Genomic DNA, 17,601 nt, shown 5'->3' with positions numbered 1-17,601 from the left:
TGTTTAGAAACGCCACGATTGTGTATTCTTTGACAGATAGTGAGCTTTCAATAAAGCTGACTAGTTCATGTAATGCGTTCTCAGTAGACCTGCCCTTCGAGTATGCATGCTGTCGTTTCGAGAACAAACTTGAATCGATGCTAGTTCTAAGATAAATATCTATCATCCTCTCCAGAGTCTTAAGTAGAATGAGGATAAGCTAATTGGTCGGAAATCCTTCGCCCTCGAGTTTGAGCTATTCCCGCTTTAGGTATGAAAACGACTTTTGCTTCCCTCCACTTTCCTGGGATATATGATAAGTTGATACATCCTTTATATATCGCCGACAACCAGGGGATAATTTTGTCAGTCATTGCTTGTAACTTCGCCGGAGTAATTCCATCAGGTCAGGGGGATTTGAATGGTCCAAGGCTATTTAACGCCCATCTTATTCTAGATTCCGATGCAATTTCCTCGATAAGCTCCGATGCAATTTCCTCGATAAGGATAAGCTAATTGGTCGGAAATCTTTCGCCCTCGAGTGAGAGGCTATTCCCGCTTTAGGTATGAAAACGACTTTTGCTTCCCTCCACTTTCCTGGGATTAGGGGAGGATGTAAGTTGATACATCCTTTATATATCGCCGACAACCAGGGGATAATTGTGTCAGTCTCTGCTTGTAACTCCGCCGGAGTAATTCAATCAGGTCCGGGGGATCTCAATTTTCCCCCATTTTTGCTTTGGAACCATGCCGTTCAATGCTCCTTTATTAATGATAGCCATCACAAGGCTGTCTTTAGCAACTGAGGCAAACGATCTTTGATTCCTTTTGGAGGGTGGCAGCGATCGTTCTCTTTTTCCAGTCTCAAGAATTCCTTGAGCCCATTTTAAGGAATCGCTTTGTTTAGCCGACAGCGTGCTCGGGTCGACTGATCCTAACTTCTTTAGGATAAACAAAGCACTTCTGCGTTCCTTGAATCTCTTTCGTGAGGGATTACCTCCTTTTTATGTCGTTACCTTAGAAAAAGTTCGACTTGTCACAGTGTCGCCACCTGTCGAGCCGTCTACAGGTCGACTAATTGGGCCTAACTCTTGGTCATTGCCCAGATTTATAACTCCAGTCGATACCCGTCCACTGGGCCCTGAAGTTAGCAACCCAGTGGATGACTTTGAATTTCGCTGCATGGTGGCTTAATATCCCACCACACTTTAAATTCTTAGTAGGTACCTATTACGATGTTTATCCGCTATTAAAAAAACACGTCCGTTCCGTTCGACGGTTGAATTAGTGTTTTCAACCTTATAATTTCTTTAGCTGCTAACAATTTTGCTCTGTGTTTCGGAGGGAGTTCTCCTGCCAGAGTATATAAGACATGTTCTGGTGTCGACCTTGTGACTCCAAGACATCTCCTGAACATTTCATTTTGGAGTGTTGCTATTTTATTGTTTATGTATTGTGGAGAATTGGCTGTTGACGTTCTACCATATTCTATTTTTTATCTAATTAAGCTTTTGTAGATGTTTAGAGAGTTTTTGGGGTTTAAGCCTCCTCTAATAGAAGTTAGACATCGTAACATGTTTGTTCTGTTTGAAATTTCAGCAGATATTTTTTCATAGTGATCCTTTACAGTGAGCGCATTAGTAATTACTCGATCAAGAAAAGTCATCTTTCTTTTCTGGATGATAGATCGTAAGATTAAAAGAAAGATTGAGGCTAGCCCTCTTCTGTCCAAAAAGATCTGCCTTAATTTTTGGATTATCCATGGCCAGGTCAAAACGAGGAGCATAAGACATAATAAAGAAATCGTCCGCGTATTGAAAAATCAGAGTTTTCATCCTCCAAAGAGTGCAATTCCGCCCTATATACATTAAAAAGAAGGGGTGACAGACAGCTACCCTGAGGTAGACCATTTGTTACCTCAACTTCAGAACTTCCCATTCTCAGAATTCTTAGCGTTACAAAATTTTTGATCCACGTACTACTGTACGATCGGTTAATCTTAAAATCATTCAAAATTTGATCCATTAAATCAATTCTTACACAATTGTAAGCATTGCTAATATCAAGACTACTACTTTGTAGTTATTGGCTTTTAATAAGGCAATTCTATGTAAGAATTCATTTATGCATGTAGCTGTTGAAGATCCACTTTTGTAGGCAAAGGATCTGACAGGAATAAGATTGTTCAAACAGATGCCCTCATTGAGCCTCTCTTTAATCATCAAGTTTATACATTTAATGAAAACTGGCATTAGCGATATTGGTCTGAATTGGATGATTGTTCGGTTTTGGGATTGGTATGATTTTAATCACTCTCCACGTATCCCGAATACGATTGTGTCTAAACGCATTATTCATTGCTGTTAAAATAGCTCTTGGAAATTCCCGGGAGAGCTTTGAGCATAGCATAGGTTATGCCATCCTGTCCACCTGCAAGTTATTTTTTAATAGAAAATTATCTTTGTCTGTCTCTGTCAAATAGCCATAAAAGAGTTTGGGACAAAAGTAGAATGAAAAAATGTGTCAGTTCCCAAAATTAATTTTCTGACATTTCGTTTTGTTTTTTTTTTCGTAAAGAGTCTAGCATTTGCTTTTGTTGTTCGTAAAGAGCAATGCTGCTCAAAATTAAACTTCGTATTTTCACGGTTTTGGTCACAATTTTTTGTTCAAATATGAACTTTTAATATATTAATTTAATAATATTTAATAATATGCATCGTAAACATTGTAATTTTGTGTAAAATTGGCAAACTACAAAAAGGAAAATGAAAGGGAATGTAAGCGTGCTCTTATTTTCCTCCTTTATTCTTAATCTTCGGAACTGTCATACATCATTTGACACCGATGGATCATCTATCTATATTCTATAATCTATGACCTCAACTTTCTTCTCTGCGCTCATATATAATGCGCTTTACAGACTATCAGTTATTCCGGACGGAATGTCGGTGTTTGTAAAGAATCTTACAGTGTGTCGGATCGATACGGCTTGTCGGCGATGACTAAATAATCGGTAAATGTGTTATCGATCCCATAAACATGCAGCAGTATCGATTATGCCTTCGGATTTAACTTATAATGTGCACAATATATGGGATATGTTCGACACGAGCACTGTCGTCCAGAATAACTGATAGTCTGTAAAGAGTACGAAAATTTCTCTTCTACAAAAACAACAAATGTCAACCGTATAGATGTCGCACAATGCCTGCAGCTTTAGTATTACCGACGTTGTGGTCGGTCGAAGTGCTGTTTTGATAAATTGTTTATAAAGGCATCGGCAGTTATAATTTCAAATTGTCTACCAAAAAATGTAATGGAATGAAAACATTTATAAAAAAGAACATTTGTTACTACAAAGTAGGTTTTAAATCCTATTTTCTTTACGTTTCGTAAAGCCGGCAGAGAACTGAACAGGGTGACGCCGACGCAAACTTTATGATATTTGAGAGAAGCGCCAACAAAAACTGCATGATATTAGAGAAATTTTCCTCATGACTGCCACCTACTGACGCAGTTTCTCTTCACAGTTTCCGTCCTCTAGTCTTTTTTCTCTCTGCTGTAACCGCGAAAATTACAACGCGAAAAGCGAACATAGTACTGACCTTAAGTTGTAAAAGACACAGTAATTCCTCGATTTACGTCGTGATTGGTTCCGGAATTTGACGACGTTAATCGAAATGACGTAAACCGAATTAAAAATTGCTATACTTATAAGTATAAGTATATAATATATATAAGTAGTATACTACTAAGTCCCTTTGTCTATGTATGTGTGTATACATAATAAAATACTTGAAAAATAAAGGTAATTCAGTAATTTCGGTAAGAATTTCAGAAATAAATGTTTCGATGTCATCATCGTTGATACTTATTTTACTTATGGAAGGCGTTTCTGATAAAGTGGGCAAAAAAATCGACGACGTAAATCGAATGGCGACGTAAATCGAAGTTGGATGGAACAAAAAATTTGACGAAGTAAATCGAAACAACGTAAACCGAGGCGACGTAAATCGAGGGATTGCTGTACTATGTATGTATGTACATATATTCAACTTAAATGGGATAGTCTCCTGAAAATGCGTGAATTTTATTTTGAATGGTCACAAGCATTGGAGAAATGCTTATATTCAATACGCTTTCAAACATTTTTTTCAAAGAATTAGATTAGAATTCAATTTGAGAAATTGTTGAGAAAATCGCGTTTTCAACGAAAAACAGACATTACCCTCAACAGTAGAGTTCAACACGTTAGCAACAATTTCTCAACATATTAGCAACAACTTTTCAAACTAAATACCATTTTAATGCTTCAAACCTATTGGAAAATTTGTTGAAAGCAAGCAATTTGTAAGGCCATTTGATTTAATGTTGAAAATGGGATTCACTATCAAATTGATATGGCGTTACCTATGAAAAATGCTCATCCTTGTGTTTGTTGGATAGTGAGAAAGTTGATCCTTTATTTATCATACTCTCCACGTATTTTCCCTGAATTCTTAATGTGGCTAATGCGGTTTTCTGTTGCCGGCTGGTCCGGGATGGCTTTAGCAACAATAACATCATCAAACAACAACTTACACACGCACACACACAAATCAAGCAAAATAAAAACTTGAAGCCATTCATTATGCACGCGCAGTTGCCACATTTCACATGAATTTAACATATTTTGTTGTTGTTCTGCCACAGCCAGAGGCTGCTGCTGTTGATGCCGATCGCTGGTATTCTGTTTAGCTATATGGATGTGGGTTTGTTTTTGTTTGTATTTTAGCTCTGTATGGGTTCTGTTTTTTTTTTTTGTATTTCTTAATGTGGGTGTTGTATTGTGTGAAGAAGTGTATTCATTCGTTGTGCAGACATTCGTACATTCATACATACACCTTCTGTATATATGTATGTATATTTTGTATTGTATTTAAGTGATGGGCTTTATAGACGATAGACGTGTGGCGTAAAAGTTTTCTTTTCGCATATAAATTACACGAAACTATCAACAAAAAACTGTGCACATGAATAAATTTATATTCATACATATGCATATACAACTTATAATAGACATATGTACATGGTATGGTACATTTAAATTTTTGTTTTCATGTTGAAAAATATTAAATCAGGGCTTGCCAATAGCTGCATGTCATGCAACTTGTAACAGTAACGGGATTCTTGACAAGTTGAACATTAAAGAAAGGTCAATAGTTTTGTCATATGTATGTATGTACATAACCTATGGAATAAGATTATAAGAGGTAATTTAACGAAATAGTTCGAAAGATTAACTGAAATAGAAAATCGAAAAGGTTTAAATAAGGGCCAACAGAAAAAATAATTATAGGAACAATCAAACATAAGGGAACGTATGGTAATGAATTATATGTATGGTCATTTCACTTTTTTTAAGTAATGTTTTGTGTCCTTAATCACCATATGATCTTGGTAGGTCAACTTGCAAAATATTTATTTATTTTTTTACATTTTATTTTTTTACATTTTTTGTTTCTTATTGTTGTTGGATTGCCGGAAACAATTTTTTTGTAGTTGATTTATCGTGAATGCTATATTTTTTGTAGTAGCGTGAAAAATAAAATCTGTCAGACATTCAAAGTCAGAGCTCGGAAGGGTCAGTGAAATCGACAAACACAGTTCAATTGTGTAGGTTTGAGCTAGTATTGAGTTTGGTCTTGAGAATAATCGCGTTGTCCAAAACCAAACTTTTCTTAGACGTATTTAATAAATTTTTCTTAAACTTGTTAAATGATTGTATTGGATATATTACTGTTTTGATTTATTTAGAAATGCACATATAAAATAAATCTTCCATATAGTGTCAAAATAAGACCTGAACCATTCTTGTGGATTACACTGGCTACCCCAATATTTCCCAAATTCAGTTTCATTGTCTTATTTTTTACTTTACAGCTGTAAAAAATATTTCACATATAATTATCACTAGCCAAGAAATGGTGCACTTGGCCGTTAGAGCATTTGCCAGACTTTTGATGTCACACACTTAACATGGAAATATCGTGAAATTCTTAGTTAACAACAAAGTGGTCAGTCATCTCGTTCAGAAAACTCTTTAATATGATCGAACATCAGGCAAAAACACGGACTTGTGACAATCACAACTCACAACTCAGACTGTATGAATCTAGCTTTGACATCAAACATCACCGCACAACCACGTCATGCCATTATATAGAACTCACCACACCAAAACACAACCGCATACATGTCGGACAGCAGTCGCAAGTTTGAACCGTTTCAAATCGCCATCTTGGTTGTTTTTCGAAGTTTGAAGCGCCATGTTGGCCAATTTTCGATAACGTTATGTATTGGTCCCTGTCATTTTCTCTAGTTATCTCTTTTTTTCATAAAATTCACCTCTGTTTTTGCATTGGCTTATGAAAGCCATACAACGCCTCAGTTGTGTTTTGAATTTGCAGACTTTCGGACAGCTTGTGTAAGAAGATTTCGCTATTTCGGTATTTAAAAATTAAAAGCAAACTAAAGCACAGAAAATATAAAGAACAAAAAAAGTGACGTTTAGTTAAGTATTTTGTATAACAAAAGCGAAAATACCACTTGACGATTTAGTGTTTGTATAGAACACCGTTTCTTTCGATTTGTATCTATTTATCTATGGATTAATATAACGATTGTTTGGAAATCAATGTGAATGTGTGTTGAAAATGCTGTGGAATTGCTAAATACCAAAATACTACTCGTAGGAGTCACAGTTTCTTTTAATCGAAAACTTTAGTGGAAGAACATTCTTTTTCACCATAATATTGTCACCACACAGCCAGTAGAAGAGGAAGAGCCGGCCAGCTGAGTTGTTTTCGAAAAACATCTGATTCACACGGAGCACAATAAACAGTAAATATTTCCAGAGTTGTATTTCACACAGATAAATTGAAGATTTCTGATATATTTTTCTAAAGGAAGAATGATGGGACCAACTGAGACGGTGTCAAACCTGGATGGTGGGAGTACCAATAGTGTTGCTGTTACATCGGCTGCACAGACTTCTGAGAGACGTTGCGAAAATCCAGACTGCAATGTCAACAAGCTAATATCCATGGTACCCAAACGTAAAACAACACAGTTTATTTCCGAGCCCATGGTAATGGAGAAGCCTATGCTAGTAAATGGCTTCACAGCTGTTTTTCAAGTTGATGGAAAATCGGCCAAATTGATGGATATAAAAAATCCCAATGGTGATCCGAACGCTACATCCATTTATCGTATTGTTCCTAACTCTCATGTCCATGTAGTCAACTATGTGGTGGTCGATACGGACGAAGCTTACCTAAAGAAAATAACAGATAATGACCCGGCTACAATGCAAAAGCTTTTGACAACACAGAAAGACAGTGCAGACCAAATGTTAAGGAAAATTATGAATGGACAGGATCCTGCAAGGGCAGCCACGACAACGGTAGTGTCCACCATTAATCCTGCCAATGTCAATAGGCCAACAACAGAAACTCATCCTGGGTCCATACCGCTTGCCAACATTGGAGTGGCGCCAAATTTAGGGGGTATCAACAGAACAATGGTAGGCAACCAACAAACATCTATGACAATTGGCAATGTGGTTATGCAACCCGCGGGGATTACAAAACCCAACACGCATCCATTGCAACATAATGTCTCCACGGCCCCCCCAAATTTATTATCACCAAAGCAGTCTATACAACTACCAGTGCGAATGCATCCTAATTTGAAAATAACGGCGGTGGCCAGTGGTGAATCGGTTGGAACTCCTATAATAAATGCTAGTGCGGCCACTGCAGGTACTCCTCATCCGCCATTCATACAACCTGTACCATTGGCCAGTTTACAATCTCCCTCCTCTGCAGTTATACAACAGATACCAAAGTCGACGGTGGCATTGCCTATAAACACCACCATTGCTCCTCCTCCTTTAGTAGAGATTAGTGATAAGTATGGCATGATTACATATAAAATTTGAATACATGTTTAATTTTCTTTTGTTTCTAACATAAAGGCCTACGTATGATAAGATGCAAGAAGAAATTAACGACTTGAGGCGGACTGTTGCTATGTTGGCCGAAGCACAGGCCAAAAATCAAAGTCAACCTAAAACGCAAGTCCAGGTTCAACATCCGCCGGGTGTGACGAGACAAATCATCAAAAAACCACGAACATCGCTTCCGAAATAAAACGCGACATTCCTCGTTCGTTACAGTTATGCTGTTGTGATGCTTTAATTACATTTGTTAGTAAATAAGCAAATTTTCTTTTATTTTTCTTCTTTGCCATTATGCTTATTCGATATACAATTGATTAATATGTGAGTTTTTTGTAAGGATAAGATTATACTGTCACTATCAGTAAAAACTAAGTTCATTCAATTTGATTTTTTTTATACATTTAATGTAATGAAACAGAAAAAGAAAAAAAGAAAAGAACAATAAACAATATTGTTAGATTTAATAACTTTTATAAATCCTGTTTTTCATATAAACCAGATTATTTTGCACACAGCAAAAATGGAAAAAGTATTTGAGCAAATGATATTAGCAGCATAAATTCTCTTAATAATTATTTTAATGTTCAAATATAATAAACTGAAATTATAGGATTAAAAGTAGTAAATAAAAAAAATGGTCATAAAAGAAAAACACTTATAGGTCACTGACTAGTCTTGGGCAAAATTGTTCACCGTAGTGAACGATTTCCTTTTGTACAAATGAACTAGTTCCTTAAAATCGTTCCATCGTTCCGGATATTTATATTTGTCATCACTGTAACGAAGTTCGTGGTCAATTGAAAGATACAAAATTACTTCAAATAGTTTATAGTAATATAGTAAGAAAAAATAATGAAAGGAATGGAAAATTTAAGGAAGTAACTAAATCCAGGAAGCCAAACTCTTTGGGTGGATTTTTGGATTTAATAATACTATTATACTCTGTGCAAAATTATTCATTACAAGAAATTACATTTTTTTTTTGTCTTTTGTGAAGAGCCTGAGATGGAATTAATGATTCTATTAAATAGCAGCATATGAATCAATGATTTAAATTGAAAATAAAACTAAATGACAGAAGGAATGATGAGAACGAAAGAGATGGAACTAGTGACAGTCGTTTTAGTGAAGCGTTCATTGTAACTAGTTCGTTCCGGAACGACACAAGACTATCACTGACTATGTTAGCGATTTCTAAAATGCGGGCCATGTCAAATTTATGTAGAATTTCTCAACCATAAAACTACCAAACACGAAATAAAGACATTTTTTCAAATCTACAGTTTCGTGTAATTACACTGATAATAGCAACTAAATTTAAGATCTGGAAATGCATCGATGTATGCTTCGAAATATGAGGAAATGTGTTACGGCTCGAAGGAATAATTGAAATATTTCTTACCATCAATTATGAGGATAATTTATTTCGATACTTTTCTGTAATAAATTTAAAGCAAATTGAAAATTTCAAAATATTTGGTATGAAATATTTTTCATTTTGAATTTTTATTTGTCACACTTGCCAATTAAACATTGGCGTAGCTAGCAACATTTTCGTAAGGGTAACAGCTAAATACAATGTGTGCTCATTGTGAAGATACCTCAAAAAGAGAAAAACATAAATTATTATTGTATATGGGAAGAAACCAGAATATTTAATTCAATGATATATAATCATAGTTTGAAGAAATACTGCATGGTATTTGGGTAAGGGTAAATGACAAACCCCTTTAGCATAAAACCCCTTTAGCTACGCCCATGCCATTAAGCAAATACCGACAATCAAAGTTCTGCTCAAATTAAAAAAAATTGTAATCAAGCTGATAGCTTGAAACCACCTTCCTCAATATATCTTGATCTGTATAATTGTAAAGTTTTTGAACACCAATAGAACCAATATAGGCGATAGCGGTGGTGGTGGTGCAATCCACACCCTGCTCATGTATGCAACACAGACAAAAACAAAACACATATCAAAAACACATACCAAAAAAACGGTTCCAAAACAAAAACGCATATCAAACAAGTAAGCAAAGTCTAAAGTCGGGCGGGGCCGACTGTATTATACCCTGCAACACTTTGTAGATCTAAATTTTCGGTACCATATCACATCCGTCAAATGTGTTGGGGGCTATATATAAAGGTTTGTCCCAAATGCATACATTTAAATATCACTCGATCTGGACAGAATTTGACAGACTTCTACAAAATCTATAGACCCAAAATTTAAGTCGGCTAATGCACTAGGATGGAACACAATGTTAGTAAAAAATATGGGAAACATTTAAATCTGAAGCAATTTTAAGGAAACTTTGCAAAAGTTTATTTATGATTTATCGCTCGATATATATGTATTAGAAGTTTAGGAAAATTAGAGTCAACTTTTCGACTAAGCAGTGGCGATTTTACAAGGAAAATGTTGGTATTTTGACCATTTTTGTCGAAATCAGAAAAACATATATATATGGGTGCTATATCTAAATCTGAACCGAAATTTGGCACGAATAACTACAATGTTAATTATACTTCCTGTGCAAAATTTCAACTAAATCGGAGCATAAAATTGGCCTCTGTGGTCATATGAGTGTAAATCGGGCGAAAGATATATATGGAGCTATATCTAAGTCTGAATCAATTTTAACCAAATTTGGCACGCATAGCTACAATGCTAAATCTACTCCCTGTGCAAAATTTCAACCAAATTGGACAAAACTTTGGCTTTTAGGACCATATTAGTCCATATCGGGCTAAAGATATATATGGGAGCTACATCTAAATCTGAACCGATTTCAATAAAATTTGGCACACTAGACTATACTACTAATTGTACTCCTAGTGCAAAATTTCAACCAAATTAGGCCAAAAATCTGGCTTCTGGGGCCATATATTTCCATATCGGGCGAAAGATATATATGGGAGCTATATCTAAATCTGAACCGATTTCAATCAAATTTAGCACCCTTGACTATACGACTAAGTGTTATGTTTGTACAAAATTTCAAGCAAATCGGTATAAAACTCTGGCTGCTGGGTCCATATTAGTGCATATCGGGCGAAATATATATATGGGAGCTATATCTAAATCTGAACCGATTCTATTCTGACTCAAATTAGGAACATGTGCCAAATTTGAAAGCGATTGGACTTAAATTGCGACCTAGACTTTGATCACAAAAATGTGTTCACAGACAGACGGACGGACGGACAGACGGACATGGTTATATCGACTCAGGGACCCACCCTGAGCATTATTGCCAAAGACACCATGTGTCTATCTCGTCTCCTTCTGGGTGTTACAAACATATGCACTAACTTATAATACCCTGTTCCACAGTGTGGCGCAAGGTATAAAAACGGTTCCGAAACATAAACTCATATCAAGAACACAACACAAAAAAACCGTTCCAAAACAAAAACACATACCAAAAAAACGGTTCCAAAGCCTGCCTGTGTGCATGATTAAGAACTCAAAAGACATTCCGACGTTGCATTGAAATTTAATCTTCAAGGTGGTATTAAGTTCACATTATCTCGCTAAAATAGCTATTTTCACGGTTACTTTTCTTTAATAATATATTTCTCCGAAAATAAACATCAATTTTTACATTGGATCATTCCCCATTAAGTTATAAAAAAATTGCAAAGAAGATATAATTTTATTCCATTTTTGCATATTCTGTTTTGATTTTAGAGGCAAAGTACGAGGTACTTTGTACCGACCTTTAGCCGCTAAAATCGTCATTTGTTCACGATTACTTTCCTCTAATAATATAAACTTTGAGAAAAGTTGATTTGGGATATTCCTATCAAGTTTTAATAAAATTTGTACTGTTTTTACTGATTTGTTTTCGATTTGATGCATAAAAATAACAAAATTAACAGCCTGTTTCTCTATGTCGAACGAGCTCTATCGATCGACTAAAATACATAGAAATAACTCGTTAGCGTAGCTAGAGAAATCTTCATGGGGGCTATATCCCCCTAGCTAAAAATTAATAGACTGAGCTTATAGCTTCAATTAATGTTTTATGTTATAAAAATGAAATAAAAAATCAGACATCAAAATAACTAGACAAATAATTTTTAATAAAGCAACTTAGTTCCAAAATTTTTCACAGCAAAAACAATTGCTAAAAATTGTCTGGGGGTCTAAGCCCCCTTCCCAGAGGCCTTCCCACGCCTATGCTTTTGGTTATAAATTCAGCTGTTTGGGTTCATTTCAGCCGATTTCTGTTTTTCGAAAACAGAAATAGGCTGTAAGTTAGCGGCACAAAATAACATGTAGAAAATCTGTATTCTTGAGGATTTGAGTGAATTTTGTTGCATTATATGATGCGATGAATATAAAATTAATATGGCGACAAATATGGGATAAAAGTAACCCATTTCTGATTTAGAGTAAGTACACGGGTTCGAAATTGTATGGACTGTTTAAAAAAATCACCATTGGCTGGTTCAAATACGTGGAGAAATACATTAGGTTAGGTTAGGTAAGGTGGCAGCCGGATGTATCAGGCTCACTTAGACTTTAAGTCCATTGTGATACCACATTTGTGAACTTCTCTCTTATCACTGAGTGCTGCCCGATTCCATGTTAAGCTCAATGACAAGGGACCTCATTTTTATAGCCGAGTCCGAACGGCGTTCCACATTGCAGTGAAACCACTTAGAGAAGCTTTGAAACCTCAGAAATGCCACCAGCATTACATTATTCTGCTGTCATCGTCCATTCCATCGATCGCAAAATACTTCTGTCGCGTTTGCTGGGCAGCGAATTCAATGAAATCCAAGATGATGATATGTTGGAAGAAGTTTCAGTTCACAGGAATGTTCATAAAATTATTAACGGATTTAAAACAAATGAACTAAAGAATAGAATTCAATTTTCAATGGGAGACTCCAAGCCAAAATTACTATGTTCTACTCGATGGTGCAGTAAACGTTTTTTTATTCTGATTTTATTACGACTAACGGCCATTTTCATGTAGCTCCGTTAGGCTATAACTGCCAGTTAACAGAAAGTAAATTGCAAATATTTTCTCTCCGGTTAACTTTGAATGAAAAATTTTCGTCAGTTAAGTTCCTAACTGGCCTATGGAATATATACGCAAAATGGCAGATATGTAGATATCACGGGTTAAAAGTTCGTTAGCTAACGTAGCACTAACGGAGCTTCGTGAAAATGGGGGTAAGTTAGACTAGTAATTTCTTGATAGTTTAATACAACATACTTAACACTAGAAATTTTTGGCCTAGTTAAGTTGATTTATAGGTAAATAGTTCAATAACTACATCATAGTTCTTGATTTCAGTATAAAGTTGGATTTAAATTCATCGGTACTGTCCTTCGCAGCCTTCTTGTGGATCGGTAGTTCCGGACAATATTATTTAAGTCTTGGTTGACATGACTCTGTAATTTCTCTGCATGTTCCGATGGATTTAAATCCATCGGTACTGTCCTTCGCAGCCTTCTTGTGGATCGGTAGTTCCGGACAATGTTATTTAAGTCTTGGTTGACATGACTCTGTAATTTCTCTGCATGTTTCAGTGAGTTGAGGGTTATTTCTTCACCAAGTCTCGGTGCAAGTCAGCGTTCCGTATGCATCAAAGAGCATTAGCTATGGTATGCAGTATGAGGTTTTGTGTTTTTTGAATCTTTAACAGTTCTTGTTTGGCAGCGAAGCCCCAAAGCTGGATACCGTAGGTCCATATTGGTTTAATTATTTGATTATATAGGAGCACTTTGTTTTTGATGGATATCCTATTATCTACTACCATCCAGTACATTTCGGAGTATTTTATTTTCATTTCCTGATTCTTTTTCTTCACATGTTCCTTCTATTTGATTTTTGTGTCAAGAGTCATCCCCAAATATTTCGCAGTGTTTGCGTAAAGTATTATTGGATCATTTAAATACAGTTGAACATAGGCAGTTTTCTTATTTGAAGAGTAAATATGTACAGACTTACTTTCATTTAAGTGCATTCTCCATATATTGACCCAGTTAGAAATGCTTGAAAGAACAGTTTGCAGTTTATTCGTAGCTTCTGTATCAGAACTAGCAGTAGTAATTGTGGCAAAGGTAGCAATAGTGGCATCGGGCGTGTTAGGTATATATCTAGTATACAGACAATACAGTATTGGTCCAAGTACGCTACTCTAGCTCTAATTAGTTTCAGGAACTCTAGGAACTCTAGCTCTAATTAGTTTCAGTCCCGAGTACTTATTTTCTATTCGTACTCTGATGTGCCTAATGTCCAAGTACGATTCCAGGATTCGAAAAAAATATGCAACATCTCTTATTCGATGCACTTGTTGTATTGTGGAGTGCTTGTTAGTGAAACCAAATTGGTGATCCGGGGTCAGTAACCTATGGTTTAACAGTGGTTGCAGTCTTTTTAATAAACGTTTTTCAAATATCGTTGACAGTAAACGTGACGACGCTCATAATTAACCCACCAAAAATTTCTGCAGATGCAACAAAAGGTGGGACGAACAATATGGTGGATTATGCAAACCAAGAATAGTTTGAAGTTGCGAATGAGAGATGTTGAGTTTTCAGTGAATACAATGTAACAGCACAGTTTTTGCATCCATTTTATCGGAGAGCAAAATTGAAAATATTTATAATTTGTTTTATTAAAAATTAGGTTTTCTACATTAGGATTACGATTTTTGCGTCATACGTATTATGTATGTCGCAAAAGTCACAGTTTGTGGCAGGCCAACCCAGGTTCATCTATGTCGACATGCAAGTCACTTCATATTTTGTTGTCGAGTAGCAAACGCACATATAGAATAAGTGTCAAGAATGAATTATCAGGCCAAAGATTTTAAAATACTCATTTTTGACAATCAATGCATTCTCATACAAACGATATGAACTTTCAAAAATAGAAAAACGCAAATTAATTCGAATTCGAGTGATAAATATTCACATTAAATAATATACGTAATATATACACACAAAAAATTATCATCAAAATTTTTTCAATTAAGCACTTAATTGAATTTGGAAACGGATTCAATTAATATGTTAATTGATTCAATTAATTATTTAATCAAATCCGAATAAAAACCAATTAAAAAATGATTGATATTTGTTACGTTTCCAATTAAAATATTAATTGATTCAATCAATTTGTTAATCAATTCGGAAATAATTTTCAATTACAAACGTGATTGAAAATTTTTCCGTTTCCAATTACACATGTGATTTGATCCAATCACCTTTGTGATTGAAATTGAATAATTTTGAGCAATGGAAAGAGCAAAAAGAGAACAAGGGAGTGGGTATTTATTCAATAATGTATGGTGGAGAGATCAGACTGTGGAAGTAACTCGTAACGAACGGTCGGGTTTTTGTTTTTCGCGTAAATTGAAAAACATGATTGGCGACATTCTGTCTGCTGCATTCAAAATGTGTGCATAAATACTTTGAATGCAACAACAAATCATAGCGAAGGGTTGAAATAAATAAAGTTTGCAACAACAAATGGCCACGTGGTAAAGGTTTGAAAAAAATATATGACACAACGCATTTGAAATTATCTGTGTTTGTGTTTTGTGGTATTGTAAAAATGGAAAACAATCTACGTTTATTAAAGGTAAGAAATTGTGAAATGTGAATACCGTTTTCCATTGAAGCCTGCTTACATTAAACGGACTAAAATAATAATTTTATTACCTTCTGTTTTCTTTTTGTAAATTCAAGCTCGAGGTCAGAGTTTTATTTTCTGTTTTATTTCTATACTTCGATATTTCGATCTCCTTCGGAAATCATCGACGGGAATAAATTAAATACATAAAATTAAAACCTATGTCACTGGTGTTGTCCTCTCATTTCTGTTGCTGTTACCACACAATAAAATATTTTTATTTTAGTCCGTTTAGTAAAAAGTGGGCACAGTATAGATCTTTTAAAATTATAATTTTTTCTTAAAACCAAGAAAAATTTCTTTCTTTTGGATTTTAAAATATGAAAAATATCCGAAAATAATAAAAATATGTATTTTCCATTTATATTTTTGCAGAATTTGCAAAGTATCATCAATATAATACTAAATATTACATTGCTTTCCCATTATTTTTGTCTTTGATTGGTTCAAATTTTAATAGACGATTTCAATGTGTGGAAATTTTGGAAAGGAATTGTTACTAAAATTAAATTACCGAGCTCCTTAATACACCTTTTTATGCTAAAAGACTACAACTGCAAAAGAAGATTATAAATCTGGCCTCTGGAACTAAGAATTGAACTTGATACTCTATGCAGGTAATGTTTAACAAAATCAAGTTTTAATAGAACAAAATTAAATTCGAATTATTCTGTTTACTTTCAGAAAAACTAATGTCAAGATCGCGAAACAATCTTAAAATTTGGTTTTAAATTAGTTTATTTATTAATAAAATAAAAGTATTTCAAATAAAATCAATGTTTCAATTCAATTCTGGCCGCACTTAGGTTTACACGTCTTCACTCGTTAACGCTCTCTCACTGACTGCCCCTTGTGCTCTGACAGCTCGGCCTCTCCTGACACTTCGTCCGTCCCGGACGAATCTCCCTCAGAATCATCATGACAGTCCAAATCGGGCACTAGACTGCACCATGGTTTGACATGATCACTAGACAGAACGTTGCAGTAACGACGTCGAGCACGGGGTGCATCTGGCAAATCTTCCACCAGATATCGGTCAAATTCCAGCACCCTAGTAATAATATATGGCCCCTTTTACTTTGGGTCCAATTTGTGTGTATCTCCGGTTGCTGTGGGTACATAGTCGATAACAACCAAATCTCCCACTTGGTACTTCCTCGGATTTCTGTGTTTCTGGTCGAAACGTAGTTTCGATTTCCTTTTCTCCTCTTCGATATTCGACAGCGCTAATCTTTTCTTTTCGTCAACATCTTCTTCTCCATCGTTGTCGTTGAGTGCTTGCACAATTCTATTCTCGTTGACGTCACGTGGGTTAAAACAAAAAACTAGTTCATTGGGACTCAAACGAGTAGTCGAATTAGGTTGAGAGTTTATGCACCATTGAATATTGAACAAGTTCCTATCCCAGTCCTTCGGATTTGTTGTTGTACATTTTAGTGATGCCAAAATGGTCTTATTCACCCGCTCTGCTTGACCGTTGGCCCTTGGGGTTCGTACGGCAGTTTTCACGTGTTGTATCCCGTGTCTCTTCAAAAACCCTTCAAATTCCTTTGAGGTGAATGCCGTACCACGATCCGTGGTGACCTTCAAAGGTTGACCAAATATAGTCATTGTCTCGAGCAACATGTTTATGACTGGCGTTGTTTTCGTATTTCTCACAGCCTTTAATACCGTATACTTGCTAAATGCACACACCATCACAATAATGTGAACGTTGCCCTTTTTGCTTCTGATAAAGGGTCCTAAGTGATCCATATTCACTGCTCTGAACGGTATCGGTAATATTTCCACTGAATGCATTTGACCCTCCGGTTTACCGCTTTTCACTTTGTTCAAACAACATTCAGGGCATGCATCGATATATGATTTGATGTATCGCCTCATATGTTGAAACCAAAAATCTTTCGATATGCGCTGCAAAGCCTTTTCCAAAGCAAAATGACCAGCATCGTCATGACATGA

The 17,601-nt window shown here is 35.4% G+C and overlaps 2 protein-coding genes across 5 annotated transcripts in view; both read left to right on the top strand.

Annotated features, from left to right (window-relative positions):
• Positions 1-17,601, top strand: part of Smr (nuclear receptor corepressor smrter) — a 240,298-nt gene that overhangs the window by 142,002 nt on the left and 80,695 nt on the right. The gene's annotated exons all lie outside the window — the stretch shown is intronic.
• Positions 6,435-8,458, top strand: Boh2 (Buddy of Hmr 2). The gene is made up of 3 exons (XM_075299587.1): positions 6,435-6,861; positions 6,927-7,932; positions 7,997-8,458. The coding sequence occupies exons 2-3, from the start codon at positions 6,932-6,934 to the stop codon at positions 8,169-8,171; spliced, it is 1,176 nt and encodes a 391-aa protein (XP_075155702.1). The 5' UTR covers positions 6,435-6,861; positions 6,927-6,931; the 3' UTR covers positions 8,172-8,458.

The sequence above is a fragment of the Haematobia irritans genome, chromosome 3, assembly GCF_050003625.1.
Source record: "Haematobia irritans isolate KBUSLIRL chromosome 3, ASM5000362v1, whole genome shotgun sequence".
Taxonomy (NCBI): Eukaryota; Metazoa; Arthropoda; class Insecta; order Diptera; family Muscidae; genus Haematobia; species Haematobia irritans.
This window is presented reverse-complemented; position numbering and strand designations above follow the sequence as displayed.